The sequence below is a fragment of the Postia placenta genome, assembly GCF_002117355.1.
Source record: "Postia placenta MAD-698-R-SB12 unplaced genomic scaffold POSPLAscaffold_3, whole genome shotgun sequence".
In the NCBI taxonomy this organism is placed as follows: Eukaryota; Fungi; Basidiomycota; class Agaricomycetes; order Polyporales; family Adustoporiaceae; genus Rhodonia; species Rhodonia placenta.
In genome coordinates, this window is record NW_020169834.1 from 2650950 (window position 1) to 2666426 (window position 15477).

The window sequence follows — 15477 nt, forward strand, 5'->3', positions numbered from 1 at the left end:
GCGAGACTCAGATTCAGATCCACACAAAGCGACATAGGCACGAGCACTGCTGTGCGCAATTGTCGTGTTCCGGCGCCTCGAGCGGTTGAAGAATGCGTGTTTGAGTATGAATGAAATAATTGGATGTGCAGCATCTCCTGATGCACACGTTGGGATTATTCGAGAAGCGGTACGGGCTGGAGCTGGAGTGCTTGCTCCAGGGTCAGTGCATACGGCGAGACGATCTCGCCACAATCTGAATACGAGAAATACGCCAATCCCAGGAGCTTATGCCCAGACACAGAGAAGGTGAACAATGATTAATGAAAGCTCGCAAGGCAATGGATTTATTGTAAGATGGAAAGGAGACGGGTGGGCGAATGAGCGCGTCGGTGGCCTAGCGAATTGAAAGTCCGACGCGGGGAAAGTAGCGCGCGTCGCGCCTTGACGCGATCCAACAGTGACCACCGTGACCTCCCTTCCTCATCCCCCCAGGCGCAGCCGCGCTCTTCAATCCCGCAATGGCCTCTCATCGCCCCTTCATCCAGCTCGCACCATCTGTGAACACAACCACGTATGTGTCCCGTTCCATGCGTCGCCCTGGCTAATCACTTGCACAGCGTTGTGACGACGACCACGACGACGACGACCTATGCGCCCATTCCCCTCCCACCGCTTCCCCCGCCTTCCTCGCCTAAGGATCCAAAACTATATCCCCTCCTCCGTGCCCATCTTCCGAAATCCCTTCGCCAGTTCCCACTCATCTTCCCCGGCGGCGCACGTGCGACGTTCCGCGATGGCGAAGCGGGTGAGCAGGAGATGCATGAGGAAGAGGCACCAGTCGGTGGCGTGGGCTGGCGGATGCTCAGGCGAGACGAGATCGACGAGCCACAGAAGGAAGTCGGCCTCACCGACGCTATCGAGCGGTACGGCAGGAAGAGGTCGTACAGCAACGAGAGCATGATGGAGGGCATCGAGACGATCCCTGGGGTAATCACGAACACGCCGCCGCGCAAGCGAGCGAAACCAGCTCCTCTGTCCCAGGTACCCCCGATCAATACTGCGGCGCCGCCTTCGCCGCTCCCATCTCCCCATGGCTCACCATCGCCTGAGAGCATATGGCCATCCGCCCCGCCCAGCGGACACTCCTCGCCGCAACCACCCCCAGCTCCCATACAACCTGATGCCTCTCTAAGTGCGCTTTTGTCATTGCCTAGCCTGCTGTCGCATTACGCGAGCATGCCACCACAACTACAATCTCACGTCCTCCTTACCTTCCTGCGACACTCACCCCTCTCAGTACTACGAACATTGCACTCGATTCTAACGCCCACACTAGCGCGGGACTTCCTGACGCTGCTTCCACCAGAGCTGGTATCCCACGTCCTGAGCTATTTGAGCTTTTCTGATCTCGCTCGTGCCTCCCGAGTGTCTAAGTCATGGCGAGCGATCATCGACTCTGATCCTGTACTTTGGCGTGACCTGCTGAAGAGCACGAAAATCTGGTTTGGCCGCGGGTCCGAGGATGCGTTTCGAGATGCCATATTTGCCAGGCGCCGACGAGAAGTACTGCCGCGGCCAGACGCGCTCCCGCTACCACATCCTTACAAGCTCCTCTTCAAGTCGCGGCACCTTACTCGGACACGGTGGGTGCAGAACCAGAACCCGAAGCGGATCACGTTCCCAGCGCATGGACGGTCGGTAGTGACATGCCTCATTTTCTCTCACGGACGCATCATCTCTGCCTCAGACGACCACTCAATCCACGTGTATTCCCCCGTCACTGGGGAGTTACTGCGTTCGTTGGACGGACACGAGGGCGGCGTGTGGGCACTCGCGGCGACGAAGAACACGCTGGTGAGCGGGTCAACGGACCGCACAGTGCGTATCTGGGACCTGACGACCGGGCGGTGCACACACGTCTTTGGCGGACACACAAGTACGGTGCGCTGCCTCGCAATCGTGAAGCCGGAATGGATCGATGTCGAAAACGAGGGCGGGGTGATTACGCGGGAGAAGTGGCCGAAACGCCCGCTTATCGTGACGGGCAGTCGTGACCATTCGCTGCGGGTGTGGACGCTGCCGAAGCCCGGTGACGACGAATATAGGTGCTACGGCGCAGATGACACCGAGGTGGACCCATCTGAGGTACGGACTCGGTATGACGCATTTGTCTGATTTTGACTAAATTACATCACAGGAGGACGTTGAGGACAACCCGTATCACAAGCTGTTGCTTGAGGGACACGACCATGCTGTCCGTGCACTGGCAGCACGCGGGCGTACGCTCGTGTCTGGCAGCTATGATTGCACAGTGCGAATATGGGACATCATTACCGGGCAGTGCAAGTGGGTCTTAGGCGGTCATAGCCAGAAAGGTACGCACGCTGTCATGCTGCGCAATGCATGAGATAACATTGGCCCACAGTATACAGCGTCGTACTAGACATTCACCGGAACCTTGCATGTTCGGGGTCCATGGACGGGACTGTGCGCGTGTGGAATCTGCGGACTGGCCAGACTCAGCATATGCTCGCGGGACATACATCTTTGGTTGGCCTCCTTGGACTCTCACCATCGTATCTTGTCTCTGCTGCCGCCGACTCTACGCTTCGCGTGTGGGACCCAGAGACTGGCGAGCACCATCATACGCTGGCCGCACACAACGGTGCCATCACGTGCTTCCAGCACGACGAGTTCAAGGTGCTGAGCGGGAGCGACGGGACGTTGAAGATGTGGGACATCCGGGACGGTTCGCAGGTGCGGGATCTGCTCACAGGCATCGTCGGGGTGTGGCAAGTCGTGTTCGAAGGTCGGTGGTGCGTTGCGGCGAGCAACCGAATGGACGCGACAGTGCTGGACGTGTGGGACTTTGCCAACGAGGACGGAGACGAGGAGTGGGTCGGCGAGCCGCCGGGGGGCTTGTACGACGAGGACAGTGACGAGGAGGATGAGGACGAGATGGAGCAAGCGGAAGTCGACGCGATGGACCAGGATCTCGACGCTGCGATGCCTTCAGACATGGAGGATGCCGACGACCAGGATCTCCCGCCAGATGACGAGGATGATGACCGGCTTGCAGACTGGCCGCGCGAATCGGACGCAGAGGGTAGTACCACACGGTCATCTGTCGTGTCTGTCACGTCGGCGCACGCGCATGACCGAAATCGCAGCCGGTCGCTGGGCCTGGCTGCGGGGGTGAGGAGCGGCGCTTCGGCAGGGCCCTCGAGCATGTTGCGGCTGCCGCCCTCAAATGATGAGACACCAACGCGGCCCCGTATACGCAACGTAAACTTGGCTCACCGGCGACGGTGACGTGAGCCACTCTTGCCACTTTTCCGCACTCGGATCCGTATCCAAATAGTACCATAGTACATAGTAAATATATCCGCGCGTACGCGCGCAGCATCCGTACGTTCATACATATCTTGTGGATTTTGCGTCGTGCATTTGTTCAGCTGTCTCGTGTATGTTATATTCCAGATTTATCGCGCTCCGAGCATTAGCATGACATGTACCGGGCCCCGTGTTATTGTAGACATCACGGTTCATTATTATGTGAGGAAGTCTGCAGTCTCTACTACATTATGTCAATCAATGCACGCTGTACTTTCTTGTGATTCAGTTTGCATCCGCGCATGTGTGGTTTTTATTTTACGATATATAGTCGTGGGCTTGATTTGAAGAGCTGGGGTCATTATTCGGATGGGCTGACCAAGGTGCCGGCCCAGCTGGGACCACAGCGTCATCTCATGAGACTGATGGGCGCCGGCTTGGACCGCGGATCGAGATAAGGAACTGCGCACCAGGTGTTGGATTCTCATGGATTCTCACCCCACCTCCTCCTACATGGGACTCATCGCTCTTTCAAATATGTACTCAAAATGTACTGACCAGTGTGAACAAGACCATTTCCACGTGAACGCGCATTAGTGCGTATAATAAATCGCCATCACCTTCTGAGACGGTGCCACTGAGTATTCTTAGCACCAGCGGTCCTACTAGTATGTATGGCTGCTGTATGTGGTTGATGAACTACCTGGAGTAGGCTGGCATGGGGTCACGGTGTCAGTGGAGGTATTCATTAGCCTCGTGCCATCCTCAGAGATGCGCTCTTGTCGGTACCAGCTTCCGCTTCCCGGGATCATGAACGGCGAAACGCACTCTGTCGCCCTTTTAGAGGCTCTTGGAGAGTGGATTTGATTTGGCAGAAGACAGACGCTAAGTCAAAAGCTGACTCGGGAGAAAGCAGCGCCGCGCTAACTATGTCATCTCATTTCCCAGTTCTCGTAATTATTTCAACGATTGATGCTGTATATTTTGGTGAGATTATCGATCACGGGGTCAAGCATACGAATGCCTCACCTCTAATTTACTATGTTCAACTCCTCCTCTGCTGCCGTAGATCGTTGCACAGCTATCAGCTTCATTTCTTGATGCCATTATCCACCTTGCACATGATCATATCTCCGTCCTTGTCATTGCAATTGAGCATAGCGCTGAGAAGATGCTCCCATGATTGATTGCTCAGCGGCTGCGATGCGCTTATTTACCCTCGGCAGATAGCAATGATGAGGCGTGTGTAGCTGCGCACCGCTACGTCTGATCAGTTGACTCTGCATCCAAGGCGCGCGAGAAAAGCTTCAACGTTTCAGCAATAGGCCACCATTCACGCTGTGAGTTACTATGTGTGTATGACGCTCATTTTCACCGCTCTAGTGCCATGCTGTCCATCGTATCATCATCATTTCCCCAACGTTGTCTGAAGGGTATTTGACATGGAAGATGACTCCTCTCCTCTGTGATGAACGTGCCTGAATTCAGAGCTCCGCTACAGACGGACAGACAAGGTATTTGTTTCCGCACTCTCCACGATTCCGGGTCCGTGCAATCGTTTATGTGCTCATGTCGGCATCTCGGTGGCGGCAGAATATGCTCTCGGGGTGTCGTTAGGACCCGAGTCAAGCGCCTAAGGACTCCGATCTAAAAACCCGTATTCTTGAGCCTCTATATCCTCAAAATTTGAGACCTGGTTATACTATTGCTATACTCACATCTGGATCGGTTTGGGTCTAGTACAGCTGGATAACTGATCGGACTTTTCGACGACCGACTGCCAAATTGGGCGCTTCTCGAGACTGCTCCTTCTTTCTCCTTTGGCTTGTTACCTGCCGGATTTAGTTGATCGGAGGTCCCTAGAATACATACATGCAGACCGCACATAGAAGGCAAAGGCGGGCGTTACACACGCATGATGATACAACTTGTCCAGGTCGAGACTTTGGTCACTTACACCTTCATCAATATGGTGACAAACGAGATTCAAGACCACGTTATGATCTAGGGCCTTGTGACGATGGGGCCCTGTGCGCTTATCCGAGTCCGGTATCAGACTTGCCTGGTCACTGTTCGCGCTCCTTTGCAAGTTCAATGTGTCACAAACCTGCTAGACCGTGCGCCTGACATCACATTGTGCATCTCATCGTGTTCACGATATCTGTTATGGGGGGTTAGTCTCCGGTCATCGCGTTCGATAACCTGAGCAAGGTCGCCTCTTAATAATGATGTCTCATTGCCGTCTATATGTGTCAAGCAACTCTTTCAGGCTCAGAGGTGATTCATAGTCATCTCGTACTACGTAATGCCTCGTCCTTGCGTACTCGCAAGCAGAGTTGTTGTGAGTGGGGGACGGATGTCCAGAGCTTCACCTTCTGTTGCTGGACCCTGACGCGTCCAGCCACTCCGATCTCTATGGACGGCAGGCGGCTGACAAAAGCGGCAATCACAATTCTGTCAATCAGATCCGAGGTACGGCTCGATCATACTGGGGACAACTGTGGGAATCCGCACTCTCGTCGTTCTTCTGCACATTCAAGTATGGAGGAAGTCGTCTTCTCTGCCTGAAAGCAACCGTATGGCCATTTAGTTACTTCGCGAGTCCCGCCTATGATTGCGTTACATCATGTCTAATTCTCTTTCTCTTCAAACTGTAGCCTTTGAACTGTAGTCAACAGGTAGAACAAATGTGAAAACCTGTCAGACCTGCTACCCCGCTCTGGGCCTCTGGCCCTCTGTTCTGATGCATCAAGCGTGCCGCTCATCCTAGACCCATGCTCACATGCGTGTCCTGTCTTCGCCTTTCTGAAATACACGCGCGCCGCATGAACTTGGCGCTAAATGTACGAGCTTATGTTCCCCTAGAAGACATTGCTTACTTCTCAGGCCCATGCTCCCAAAAAGCTCACATGTCACAAACATGGCATTTTGAGGGAAGAACTCGGCTTATGGCTTGACGGGCAAGGACCATGATCGGTCATGGCCCGGTGTCAAGGGCAATATTAGACGTTCCCACATAGGTAACACAACATGTTGGCTGCTAACACCACGAGCCGCTGAGCGGAACTGATGCGGGTTCCGTAGCAGCTAGGCTACATTTGAGGCGGTTTTTTTTGCTGCTCCAAGGCCCACTTCGCTGACAGTCTGGCCTACTCTGGTGAGCATCCACACGCAGAGTAAAGGCTAGGACCTGTCATAACCATCATTAGCACAGCTCCACGGACATGTCAGCCGAGCGGTGTCGACGCAGTTCTATGCTTAAATCTGGGCTAGACATGGTCTGTGGTGTCAACTCCCTGCGCGCCCAAATGCCGGTGCGAAGTTTCGGCTTCGTAGTTCCTGACTCTAAACGGCCCGGCTTCTTAGGTTGGCGGTGAACCAAGAAGTTTAATTATGATTGAGAATTCGTCAACCGCTTGTACCCAACCGCGTGTACCAAAACTCGTATGATCCTAGCCTTGAACGCGCGGAGCATATCATGCATACCATCGTGCAGACTTCATGTACCACAAGGGTGCACATTATTCAAATCGTATGTATACTTCATGTGAAACTGTTCGACCATTCTGACAGCCAGTGTGATCTACCAGCCCTTTGCCTGACCATCCGGGGCTTCCGAGCCCTGTCATCTGGCGCCACTTTACTAAGTGCCTGGAATGCATGACGCTCTGGTTGATTTACTGCTTGTGCTCGCCGGATGTGCCGTTGTGTCACCTCAGCCGGCACTACCCTCAAGGGGATATCCTTTGTGCAATGACGTTCGGACCGAGGTCATACCACTGGGACTGAACACCAGACCAACGGCTGCGCACACTCTAGAGCTTGACTGACAGACGAATGCATGCGGTCCTGTCTCCCTCTTTTGACCATGACGTCGAGGTCTCAGACCGGATCCGTCCATGGCGGGGTGCAGTCTGCGGTATAAAAGCATACAGAAACGCACAGTAGTCTGCAGGACTTCAGACGCACTCACTCACACACTGCCTACTTCTGAAACATCCTTCCCCAACTCTCGCACAATGTTCGCCAAGCTCACCATTGCTGTTGTCGCGGCTGCCCTCGCGCTCGTTCACGTCAAGGCGGAGACGCACACCGTCTCCTTCACCAATAAGTACGCCAGCACCGCGCTTTCGATCAATCATGGGCAAATTATCTGACAAATATTCGCTCATAGCTGCGGCTACGGGACCGTCAGTCGAATTTGATGGGCCGTGATACCCTATACGCTAACCGGATTCTCCATAAGCCGTACTTGTGGGGTCAGAACGGCGTGCTCTACTCCTCAGGCGAAGGGTCGTACACATCCGATGGGCCCCTTCTGGGCCTCATCTCGTGAGTCTCGCATCGGGTCCTCTCCTTGCATCATATGTTGATGATTTGATCTCCCCGATAGGTACCTCCAGAATGGTTCGTATCACCTCATTAAAGCACGCTGGGGGCTCTCATCGCTAAGTTTCGTCTTACAGGCAATTGCGGCAACGATGGAGAAGGCTGCACCACGGTAGAGGCGACGCTGGAGAATGCCTCAAACAGCGCGGCCGATATCACTCTTATTTCTCCGTAAGAGTCGCTCATCCTGCATCCTGCGTAACTCTGGCTAATTTAGGGTTGCTTAGCCACGAGTTCTCTGTCACTAGTGGTTTCGGGTAAGCATGACACAGGTAGATGTGATCATGCAGCAAAGTGACGGATATGGCTGCAGATTTTACGGCGGCTGCGACGGTGCAGGCGAAGACTGTGAGAATGGAAAATCCATGACCATGACTCTTCAAACTGATCCGTCATATGGGTTCAGGTACATCTGCTGATTGTCCTGGTGCGTTCACCGACCCAACAAACGGATTGATAGTCAGCTGCTCTGAGCCCAACGTAAGCATCGTCCTGAAATATACTGTGGCGCTCATCACATCTTTGACATTTCTAGGTGAATATTGCTATCACGTTCTGTGACTAAGTGGAAGGCCCACGTTCGGAGACGAAAGAATGAAGCATGATCCGAGAGATGCCATTGCTTCTGTACAACGTTCGAATAACTGTCTATGACCTGTTGTACATTAGGATCACTGGAGTTTCATTGAAGATCGATTCTCACGTTGTATATTAATCTGCTGTTTGTTTCTTGCTCATGGTGCCTTTCCGCAAGTACGATCCATAAATCAAGTATTCAATCTGCCATTAGCACAATTATAGGTTCGTTCAGGCATAAAGGAGATATATGATACCTGCCTCGTGGCTGCTTTTCCTCCTACGATCTCTTCTCTGATAATCTAGCGAGGTTCCCGATACCTTGTGTGGCGACCGGTCCTTTCACTTTCACCGATCACCTTTTGGCAACTCATTACCGTTCTGTGGTGTATGCGTGATGTGCACCATCGATCTATTTATGCCGAGATGGCGAGGCCCCAGCATGCCTGTCACACCGGGGCGCATGTTTACTAAGGGCACAGTCTTCGGCGCACTCGCCTACCAATGCAATTCATGGTACGATGATCACTTCGCATCAGTGGGGCGGTTCAATTAGCCTATTGATACTTGAGTGACAATAAGTGGACATTCTTGTGGACAATGTTCGCGTGCATGGCTATATTCATGGATGATGTTGTCGATGTTGTCGCACCAAGGAACTTGAACCCGCACGCACTTCTCTGGGTCGCTTCTCCTCTAGGATATATTTCCATCGTGCCAGTGGCATGAAGACTCGCCGTATGTATGTACGAACTTGCACACTTGCCGGCGGTACTGCTTCAGATTCTAGATTTCTTCACATCGTTTCTGATCTGAAAGCCGATCCGAGTCTGGAGCAGCCACGTGGAGGGAAAGGTGCAGATTCGGATGCCCGATCTAGGTCAGATGGATATGGGCGCCAATGGCCGCAGCTGAAGTTGGACAACGTCTCACCCTCCCTGCCCGCTACCTCTCCCTTCCCAGTGAGAATAACGACCAGTCGCCCTCCATTAAACACGCAGCAGTCCTCGGTAATAGTCGGTTGCCGTATAATCTTGGCTGCGACGCGCCCCGATCATCACTGAAGGCTGGGCACACAGCAGTAGCCTCTCGGCCGAAAACTCTCCTCTCGCGATTGGAGGACTCCCAGCTCGCGGCAACTTCCCCTGCATACTGCGCAGTCTCCGGAGGACATCCTGAAAGCAGGTCTCCGACTGTTACAGGCAACACCACCTTGGGCAAACTTGCACTCCATTCACTTTCGAACGTCATTCTGGAGTTGACTGGGAATCTCGTGTTTCTCTCGTTTCTCTGTCGTCCGATATGTCCGGTCCCAGTTCCAAGCATCCAGGGTACTACGTCCAGTCCAACCAGACTTCCTATTCGCCAAACTCAATCAACGTCTCCCATTCGCGGGACTCCCACATGAATCAGCCGATCGCATCTTCATCCTCTTCCTCCATTCAGATGGACCCTGCCCTCTCTATGTACTCCCCCCAGTACTACCAATACCCGCAATCCCAACAGTCGCATCAACACCTCAATCCCCCGTCGGCTGTACCAACCAGTCTTTCCTCACCCTCTTCTCAAGGCTCCGAGACGATGGCAACACCACCAACAGAGTATGCTGCGTCCACCAGCACGAACGCAAACGGGAAGAGACCAGTGTCTCCTCGCGCGCAGCTCAGTAATGGTCAGAAAAAGCCGCGGAAGGATGAGGATGTGGATGAGGATGTATTGGCAGAGAAAGGGGACGAGCCCACGAAAGCAAAACCCACGCGTGGATCGCGGTATGATACTTTCTTTCATTGCGCGCGTTGTTTTCACTTATGGCTTGTCAGAGCGTGTACAGTGTGTCGACGGCTCAAGATGAAGTGTGTGGGAGCGGAGAATGGTCCACCATGTAAACGCTGTCAAGCGGGGAATCACGAGTGCATTTTTGAGGAATCAAATCGCGGAAAGAGATCTACAAAGTAAGTCTCATAGTCCCTCGGTATGGTCTCGTGAGCCTAAGTATTACCCAGAAAACATGAGATTCTCACTCGCTCTCTGCGAAAAATGGAGCGTACTTTGGATACCATCTTTCGCTCTCTGGGCGCTCCGCCATCTGATGGGCCTTCGAGATCGCCATCCCCTCCCGGCCAACCGCCACCGTCTGGCGAGACGCACCCCCTCCTAGCATCCCCTACCCCTTCGCCAAGACAGCTACATCGGAGAAATACAGATCAACCGCCAGCGTCACCGAAACTGCCATCATTACCAGATGATTCGCTCAACCCCTTGGGTCTGCTGGCTGAGGCTAGCCTTGCGAACCGACGCGCTCAGGCCGGAGGCAAGTCGGATCTGGCTTCTACGGCCATGTTGACGCGAACATCGGAGCCGTCGAGGATGGGTGTTGCGAGTGACCTATACTTTAAGCCAGGTGAGTGGTTCTGCAAATTTGCAGTCCACGGACTGACACCATGTGTTGGAAGGTCCAATGAGTATATTGCCTCTACGACGATTATATATTGAGCGACAGATTCAACCTGAGATGCTGAGCTTCGTGAGTACGGAAGAAGTGATAGCGCTGTTCAAAATGTGAGTCTTTGCCTCTCTTTCATGCCTCACTGGCTAAACGCACCTTGGTATGCTGCAGATATTTTGATCACATGAATGTAAGCACAACAATACCTTACAAAGACCGAGCTAATACGCGTATACATAAGATACATTGTGCCCTGCTGGATGCTGAGTATCACACCCCAGCGCTAGTCTGCTCGCGATCGCCTTTCCTGCTCACGACCAGTGAGCGTCTCTTTCCTTGTCTATGGTTCTCTCGTTGAGTTGCGCTGCACCAGTTTGTGCGATCGCGGCGAGGTTCTATGATGCTCGTGCCGAGCTATACCCGAGATTAACTGAAGTAGCGAAGAAGCTGGCGTTCAACGTGCCGGCAAAGGGCTACAAATCCGTTGAGATCGTCCAGGCGTATTTACTGAACACGCTCTGGGGCTGCGGGCCGGTGGAGCGTTACGAGCAGGATCGGACATGGATGCTGCTCGGAATGGGCATCAGGCAAGTGATTACTATTTCGTATGGTGCCACGCAGGCTGATGATTGTCGTGTCTCTCAGGATGGCGATCGACCTAAATATGCATCGGCGCACGGAGGTCTCGAGCGACGATTCAGAAGAGGGCCGTGCGCGTGATCGGGAGCTGCACAACCGAGAGCGCACATGGATTCTGTGCTTCATTCTGGATCGAAGCTTCAGCGCCCAGATGGGCAAGCCCTATACCATCAAGGAGGAGTAAGTTTGACTTTACGAAATGACTGCCGGAGCGATCTGACGTCGCCGATCATAGCTTTATCGTACGCAATGCTTCGTCGTGGTACCGATCGCCGGTGGCTATGCCCTCCGACGCTTATACGGCAGCACTCGTGGTACGTGTAGTCCTTGACGCGCGCTGCCATATCTGACATGTAACCCATTTGCAGGACCTACAACGTATCCTTACACGTAGTCTTGATCTGCTCTACTCGGGCAACACCACCTCGTCAGGGCTGCAAGTGGACTGTGACTATCTTCTTGTCATCAAGACGATGGAGACGCAGCTGCTCGCGTGGCAGCACGAGTGGCTCAAGATCAGGAAGGTCCACCTCGGTGCGTGCCTCTGACCAGACATGCGCGGATCCTTCTTTCTGACTACATTCATGCACAGCATCGAAGATGGACGTACTCCGGAAATACAGCCAGCTCAGCTGCGAGCTTTACTTCCACTACGCCATGCTCACCATCAACTCGTTCGGGCTGCAGAATGCGCTGCAGCGCTCTCCGGTGGACATTGGACATTTCTTCACACGATGCCATTTGTCCGCGGTGAAGTGCGTGACGATCATCCGCGACGAGTTCGGCCCCCTTGGGTACCTCAAGTACGCGCCGGACTCCCTTTTCGTACAGGGATCGTATGCAGTTCTCAGCCTGTTGAAGGTAGTGTACGACGCCGCATCTAGCCTGCTCTGGGGTCTTACGTTGTCTGTCCCAACAGCACCTACGTCCAGAGTTCAAGGCGTTCCTAGATCACGAGCAGAAGACGATAGCCCTCGTCAAGGATGTTGCAGGTGTCTTCGAAAGCGTTGCTGTCAGCCCTCTACACACGCCGGCCCTGTACAGCGTTTTCCTGCGCGCACTTATATCGGCACGAACGGAAGCTAATAGCATTGCTCCTACAATCCGCGGCGCCGAGGACGAGGACCAAGAGGAGTCTGCTCCCGGGGCGCGCAAGGAGACAGAGCCTTCGACTCCATCCGAGCCCGACATTACACATTCGAACAGCCAGCAGGCGGCATCTCTGTCGGCACCTGCAGCGTCTGATCCGTTCGCGGGATACTTCCAGAACGGCGAAATGGGGCCAGTGGCAGACATATCGACGTTCCCACCGACGATGGCCCCCAGCCCGACCCAGCTGGACATGAGCATGCTCTCGATGGATAGCATCCTGAGCGCCGACTTTTGGGACAACGTCCTCGTTCCAGGTATGTAGCTCTGCGTTCTCTCATACGGGCGTTGTCCATCAGACCGACTCGTGGGCGGCAGGATCCTCGAATACGTTGGAGAGCCTGAGCAATGGCTTCGTTTACGGCGCGGGCGGGAGCGGGCTGATTACGCCGCGCATGTGGACGTCTTCGCTTCCTTCGATGCCGGGTAGTCCTGGCCAGAACACCGATGGTCGGGCGGGCGAGTATGTCCATGACAAGAGCCAGCACACATTCGGCCGCGTGCAGTCGCACGCGCTCAACTCGTGACGATGGAGGCTAGCCTAAAACTACTTATCACTGTTTCCCGCGTCGTGATACACATTCTATCGTTTCCTTTTCCCTTTGCTTTTTTGCTCTGTCATCGAGCTTACTGTAGGTCTCTAATCTCGCCGAGCGTTGTCGTAGCTAGTCGTAATCCCGTTATAGTAGAACCGGTGAACGTGCGCGTCGAGCCCCGCATTGTTGCTGTCACGACTCACCAGGTATGTATCGAGGAAGTTTGATGGGAGGTCTCAAGGCGTGTTGCCTGGGCGATGGGGCCTGACTGGGCGTCTGAAGCCTTGTGGAACACAGGAGTTGCGCATCCATTTTAGGAAGGAGTAGTGTATGACTGTTCGCGTCAGATAGACGGTCATCGACTAGCATCGACTCCGCTGTGATTTTCAATCCCGGCGGTTTCATGATTTGCGCCAAGTTGCGCTGTTGGGTTCATAGGATTTTCCACCTCGTTCACGCACGAGGTCTATCAATTCTGCATGGGAACCGACGGACTCTTCTGTGTACAATGACTCGAGACCGCGTTGTGCTTGGCAAGGCGGGGCCGGATTGTTTGACGTCTCCGCGTCGGACGGGCGATCGTCTGATGGCTAGGCCCGAGCCCAGGCACCGAGGGTAACCATAAAAGCTGTGCGGCCTTGAAGAGTAAGCTTGTTCGCGCTTTGCTTTGTGACCTTCCCTCGTCCTGCTCAATCGCTCTCGCTCGTTCTCCAATCCAGTCATTACAAAATCATGTCCGCATTCACCTCCAAGAAATTCGTCAAGTTCCTCGTGCCTTCCGTTCTCTGTACTCAATGTGCGTGCCCCTGTCTTTCGCCGTTCATTTCGCTAATGGACTGTACAGATGCTGCTGCGATTACATCGCTATATATTCCTGGCTTCGATCCTCAACCCGTGACTGCCAATGAGCTTGGCGTTGGCTCCGACGGTCTCACCACTTGGTTAATTGCTCCCGGAGTCTCCAGCGGTACTCTGGATGACAGTGGTTTCTTCGGCCCAGGTATGCTCATTGTCAAGGGAATCCGTTCAGCATGGACGATACTAATTATCTTCCCCAGCCACCCTGGTTCTCGGTCCTACCACTGCTGCGCTCACGTACATTGACCCCACCGTGGGCATGTCGTTAATAGAGAACTGCAATATCCAGAACGGAGAAGCCGTCTGCGTCGACGTCGTTGGAGTTGCTGCACAGGATGGCGTGTCTGCCACCACGGTAACGCAGACCGAGATCGAGTCAGTCCAGCCATTCGCAGTGCAGACCGGCGGCACACCTGGAGCATCAGTCACTCCTGGCGTCACCCAGACAGCCTTGCCTACGGGCACCGCGTCGGGCGGCCCCGCTGCTACATCCATCGACGCCGGCTCTTCGCCCGCGGCCGCTACTCCAAATGCCGGCTCATCAAGCGGCTTTGTTACCAGTTCTGCCTCGTCGGCGTCCGGTTCAGGATCTGCCAAACCCCCCTCGTCCACTACCGGCGGTGCGGCCAGTGTGCGCTCCCTCTCCTTGGCTTCATTCCTTGTTGTGGGGGCCGTCGCCGTGCATATGGTGGTGGCTTGAGCGCTGTGGTACTGCTTGATTTTATTTGGGTATACAGTTGATGTTCTTTGTCTGTGGTGTATTGTTACTGTGAAGATCCATGTGCTATCTCCCGTATGCTATGACTGTCTTCACGTGTCTCTCTTGAGAGGTGCTGACCTGCGCTGCAAGAGGGTCCTTACCAAGCTATATCATTGGGCATTACTGCATGTAATCTGGTCCTGCCCTTGGGCTACTATTTGGACAATGGCCCAATCCACCGACATGAGGGATCATATGTCTCACGGGAACCATATTTGCATAATCATCGCCTGTTTTGAGACATTTCACCCTTTGTAGGCTGTCGGGTTGTGAGTATGTCCCATCGCCACATCAACTGATACATGTTGATTATTCTGATGCGTCCGGAGATGCTAGTTGTGACGACCACATTTGCACCGGCGGCCATCTTGGTTTGGTTTAATGCCCACCGTGTCCACTTTCTGGACATCTTCCTCTACACGCATGATTCGCAACAGATGCAAAGGCCACGACTCGATTTATCCGTTTTGTGGCGTTCACCGGCACTGATGCGCCTGGGTCGGTACAACGATAGTGATGTTGCGTGCGCGACAGTGAAAAAAAGTGATGAACATTCTGGTGCCTAATATGGAAGAAAGATGGATTAAAAATTGAAACAAGTTGATTATGTAATCAATTAATAATTATTTCATTTAATCTTCCCTCATTCAATTTTGATAAGATTAATAGAGACTAATCACTTCTGATTCAGTCTTGACTCAATCTTCCAAGAAGATCGATCCTTGTATGCAGTAGTACTTCACAAGCGTGTTGTCGCCTAAAGCAGTGTCATCGAGTCGTAGTGTACCACTGGACGCTAATGGATAATG

General features: G+C 53.6%; 5 protein-coding genes across 5 annotated transcripts; all 5 read left to right on the forward strand.

Moving 5' to 3' along the window:
* Window positions 1-140: 140 nt before the first annotated feature.
* On the forward strand, window positions 141-3587 carry POSPLADRAFT_1069418 (hypothetical protein; the record flags this gene model as incomplete). Its single annotated transcript, XM_024482344.1, has 6 exons — window positions 141-201; window positions 475-553; window positions 600-1174; window positions 1319-2127; window positions 2180-2357; window positions 2408-3587. The coding sequence occupies 6 exons, from the start codon at window positions 141-143 to the stop codon at window positions 3292-3294; spliced, it is 2589 nt and encodes an 862-aa protein (XP_024342285.1). The 3' UTR covers window positions 3295-3587.
* A 227-nt stretch (window positions 3588-3814) lies between these two features.
* Window positions 3815-4497, forward strand: POSPLADRAFT_1039111 (hypothetical protein). Its single transcript, XM_024477491.1, has 4 exons — window positions 3815-3911; window positions 3967-3998; window positions 4162-4302; window positions 4385-4497. The coding sequence occupies exons 2-4, from the start codon at window positions 3986-3988 to the stop codon at window positions 4414-4416; spliced, it is 186 nt and encodes a 61-aa protein (XP_024342286.1). The 5' UTR covers window positions 3815-3911; window positions 3967-3985; the 3' UTR covers window positions 4417-4497.
* A 2837-nt stretch (window positions 4498-7334) lies between these two features.
* Window positions 7335-8269, forward strand: POSPLADRAFT_1135399 (hypothetical protein; the record flags this gene model as incomplete). Its single annotated transcript, XM_024484580.1, has 9 exons — window positions 7335-7426; window positions 7490-7505; window positions 7562-7647; window positions 7709-7722; window positions 7782-7875; window positions 7932-7961; window positions 8018-8052; window positions 8111-8184; window positions 8240-8269. 9 exons carry the CDS (start codon window positions 7335-7337, stop codon window positions 8267-8269), a joined length of 471 nt encoding a protein of 156 aa, XP_024342287.1.
* Window positions 8270-9708: 1439 nt separating this feature from the next.
* Window positions 9709-13202, forward strand: POSPLADRAFT_1167749 (hypothetical protein). Its single transcript, XM_024487982.1, has 13 exons — window positions 9709-10049; window positions 10101-10232; window positions 10284-10681; window positions 10734-10839; window positions 10898-10916; window positions 10968-11046; window positions 11100-11331; window positions 11372-11545; window positions 11601-11679; window positions 11734-11899; window positions 11958-12226; window positions 12285-12771; window positions 12833-13202. Exons 1-13 carry the CDS (start codon window positions 9727-9729, stop codon window positions 13039-13041), a joined length of 2673 nt encoding a protein of 890 aa, XP_024342288.1. The 5' UTR covers window positions 9709-9726; the 3' UTR covers window positions 13042-13202.
* A 512-nt stretch (window positions 13203-13714) lies between these two features.
* POSPLADRAFT_1073533 (hypothetical protein) lies at window positions 13715-14608 on the forward strand (the record flags this gene model as incomplete). The annotated part of the gene is made up of 3 exons (XM_024482620.1): window positions 13715-13846; window positions 13895-14050; window positions 14109-14608. Exons 1-3 carry the CDS (start codon window positions 13783-13785, stop codon window positions 14606-14608), a joined length of 720 nt encoding a protein of 239 aa, XP_024342289.1. The 5' UTR covers window positions 13715-13782.
* Window positions 14609-15477: the final 869 nt, after the last annotated feature.

What these genes read in the sequence shown, in the direction of transcription:
- POSPLADRAFT_1039111 (XM_024477491.1), top strand. An exon ending in GATTGATGCTGTATATTTTG is followed by an intron (nt 4,303 to 4,384) that starts GTGAGATTATCG and finishes CTGCTGCCGTAG; the next exon opens with ATCGTTGCACAGCTATCAGC.
- POSPLADRAFT_1167749 (XM_024487982.1), top strand. Translation starts at nt 9,727, where the DNA reads ATGGACCCTGCCCTCTCTATGTACTCCCCCCAGTACTACCAATACCCG. An exon ending in CTTATACGGCAGCACTCGTG is followed by an intron (nt 11,680 to 11,733) that starts GTACGTGTAGTC and finishes ACCCATTTGCAG; the next exon opens with GACCTACAACGTATCCTTAC. An exon ending in CAGTTCTCAGCCTGTTGAAG is followed by an intron (nt 12,227 to 12,284) that starts GTAGTGTACGAC and finishes CTGTCCCAACAG; the next exon opens with CACCTACGTCCAGAGTTCAA.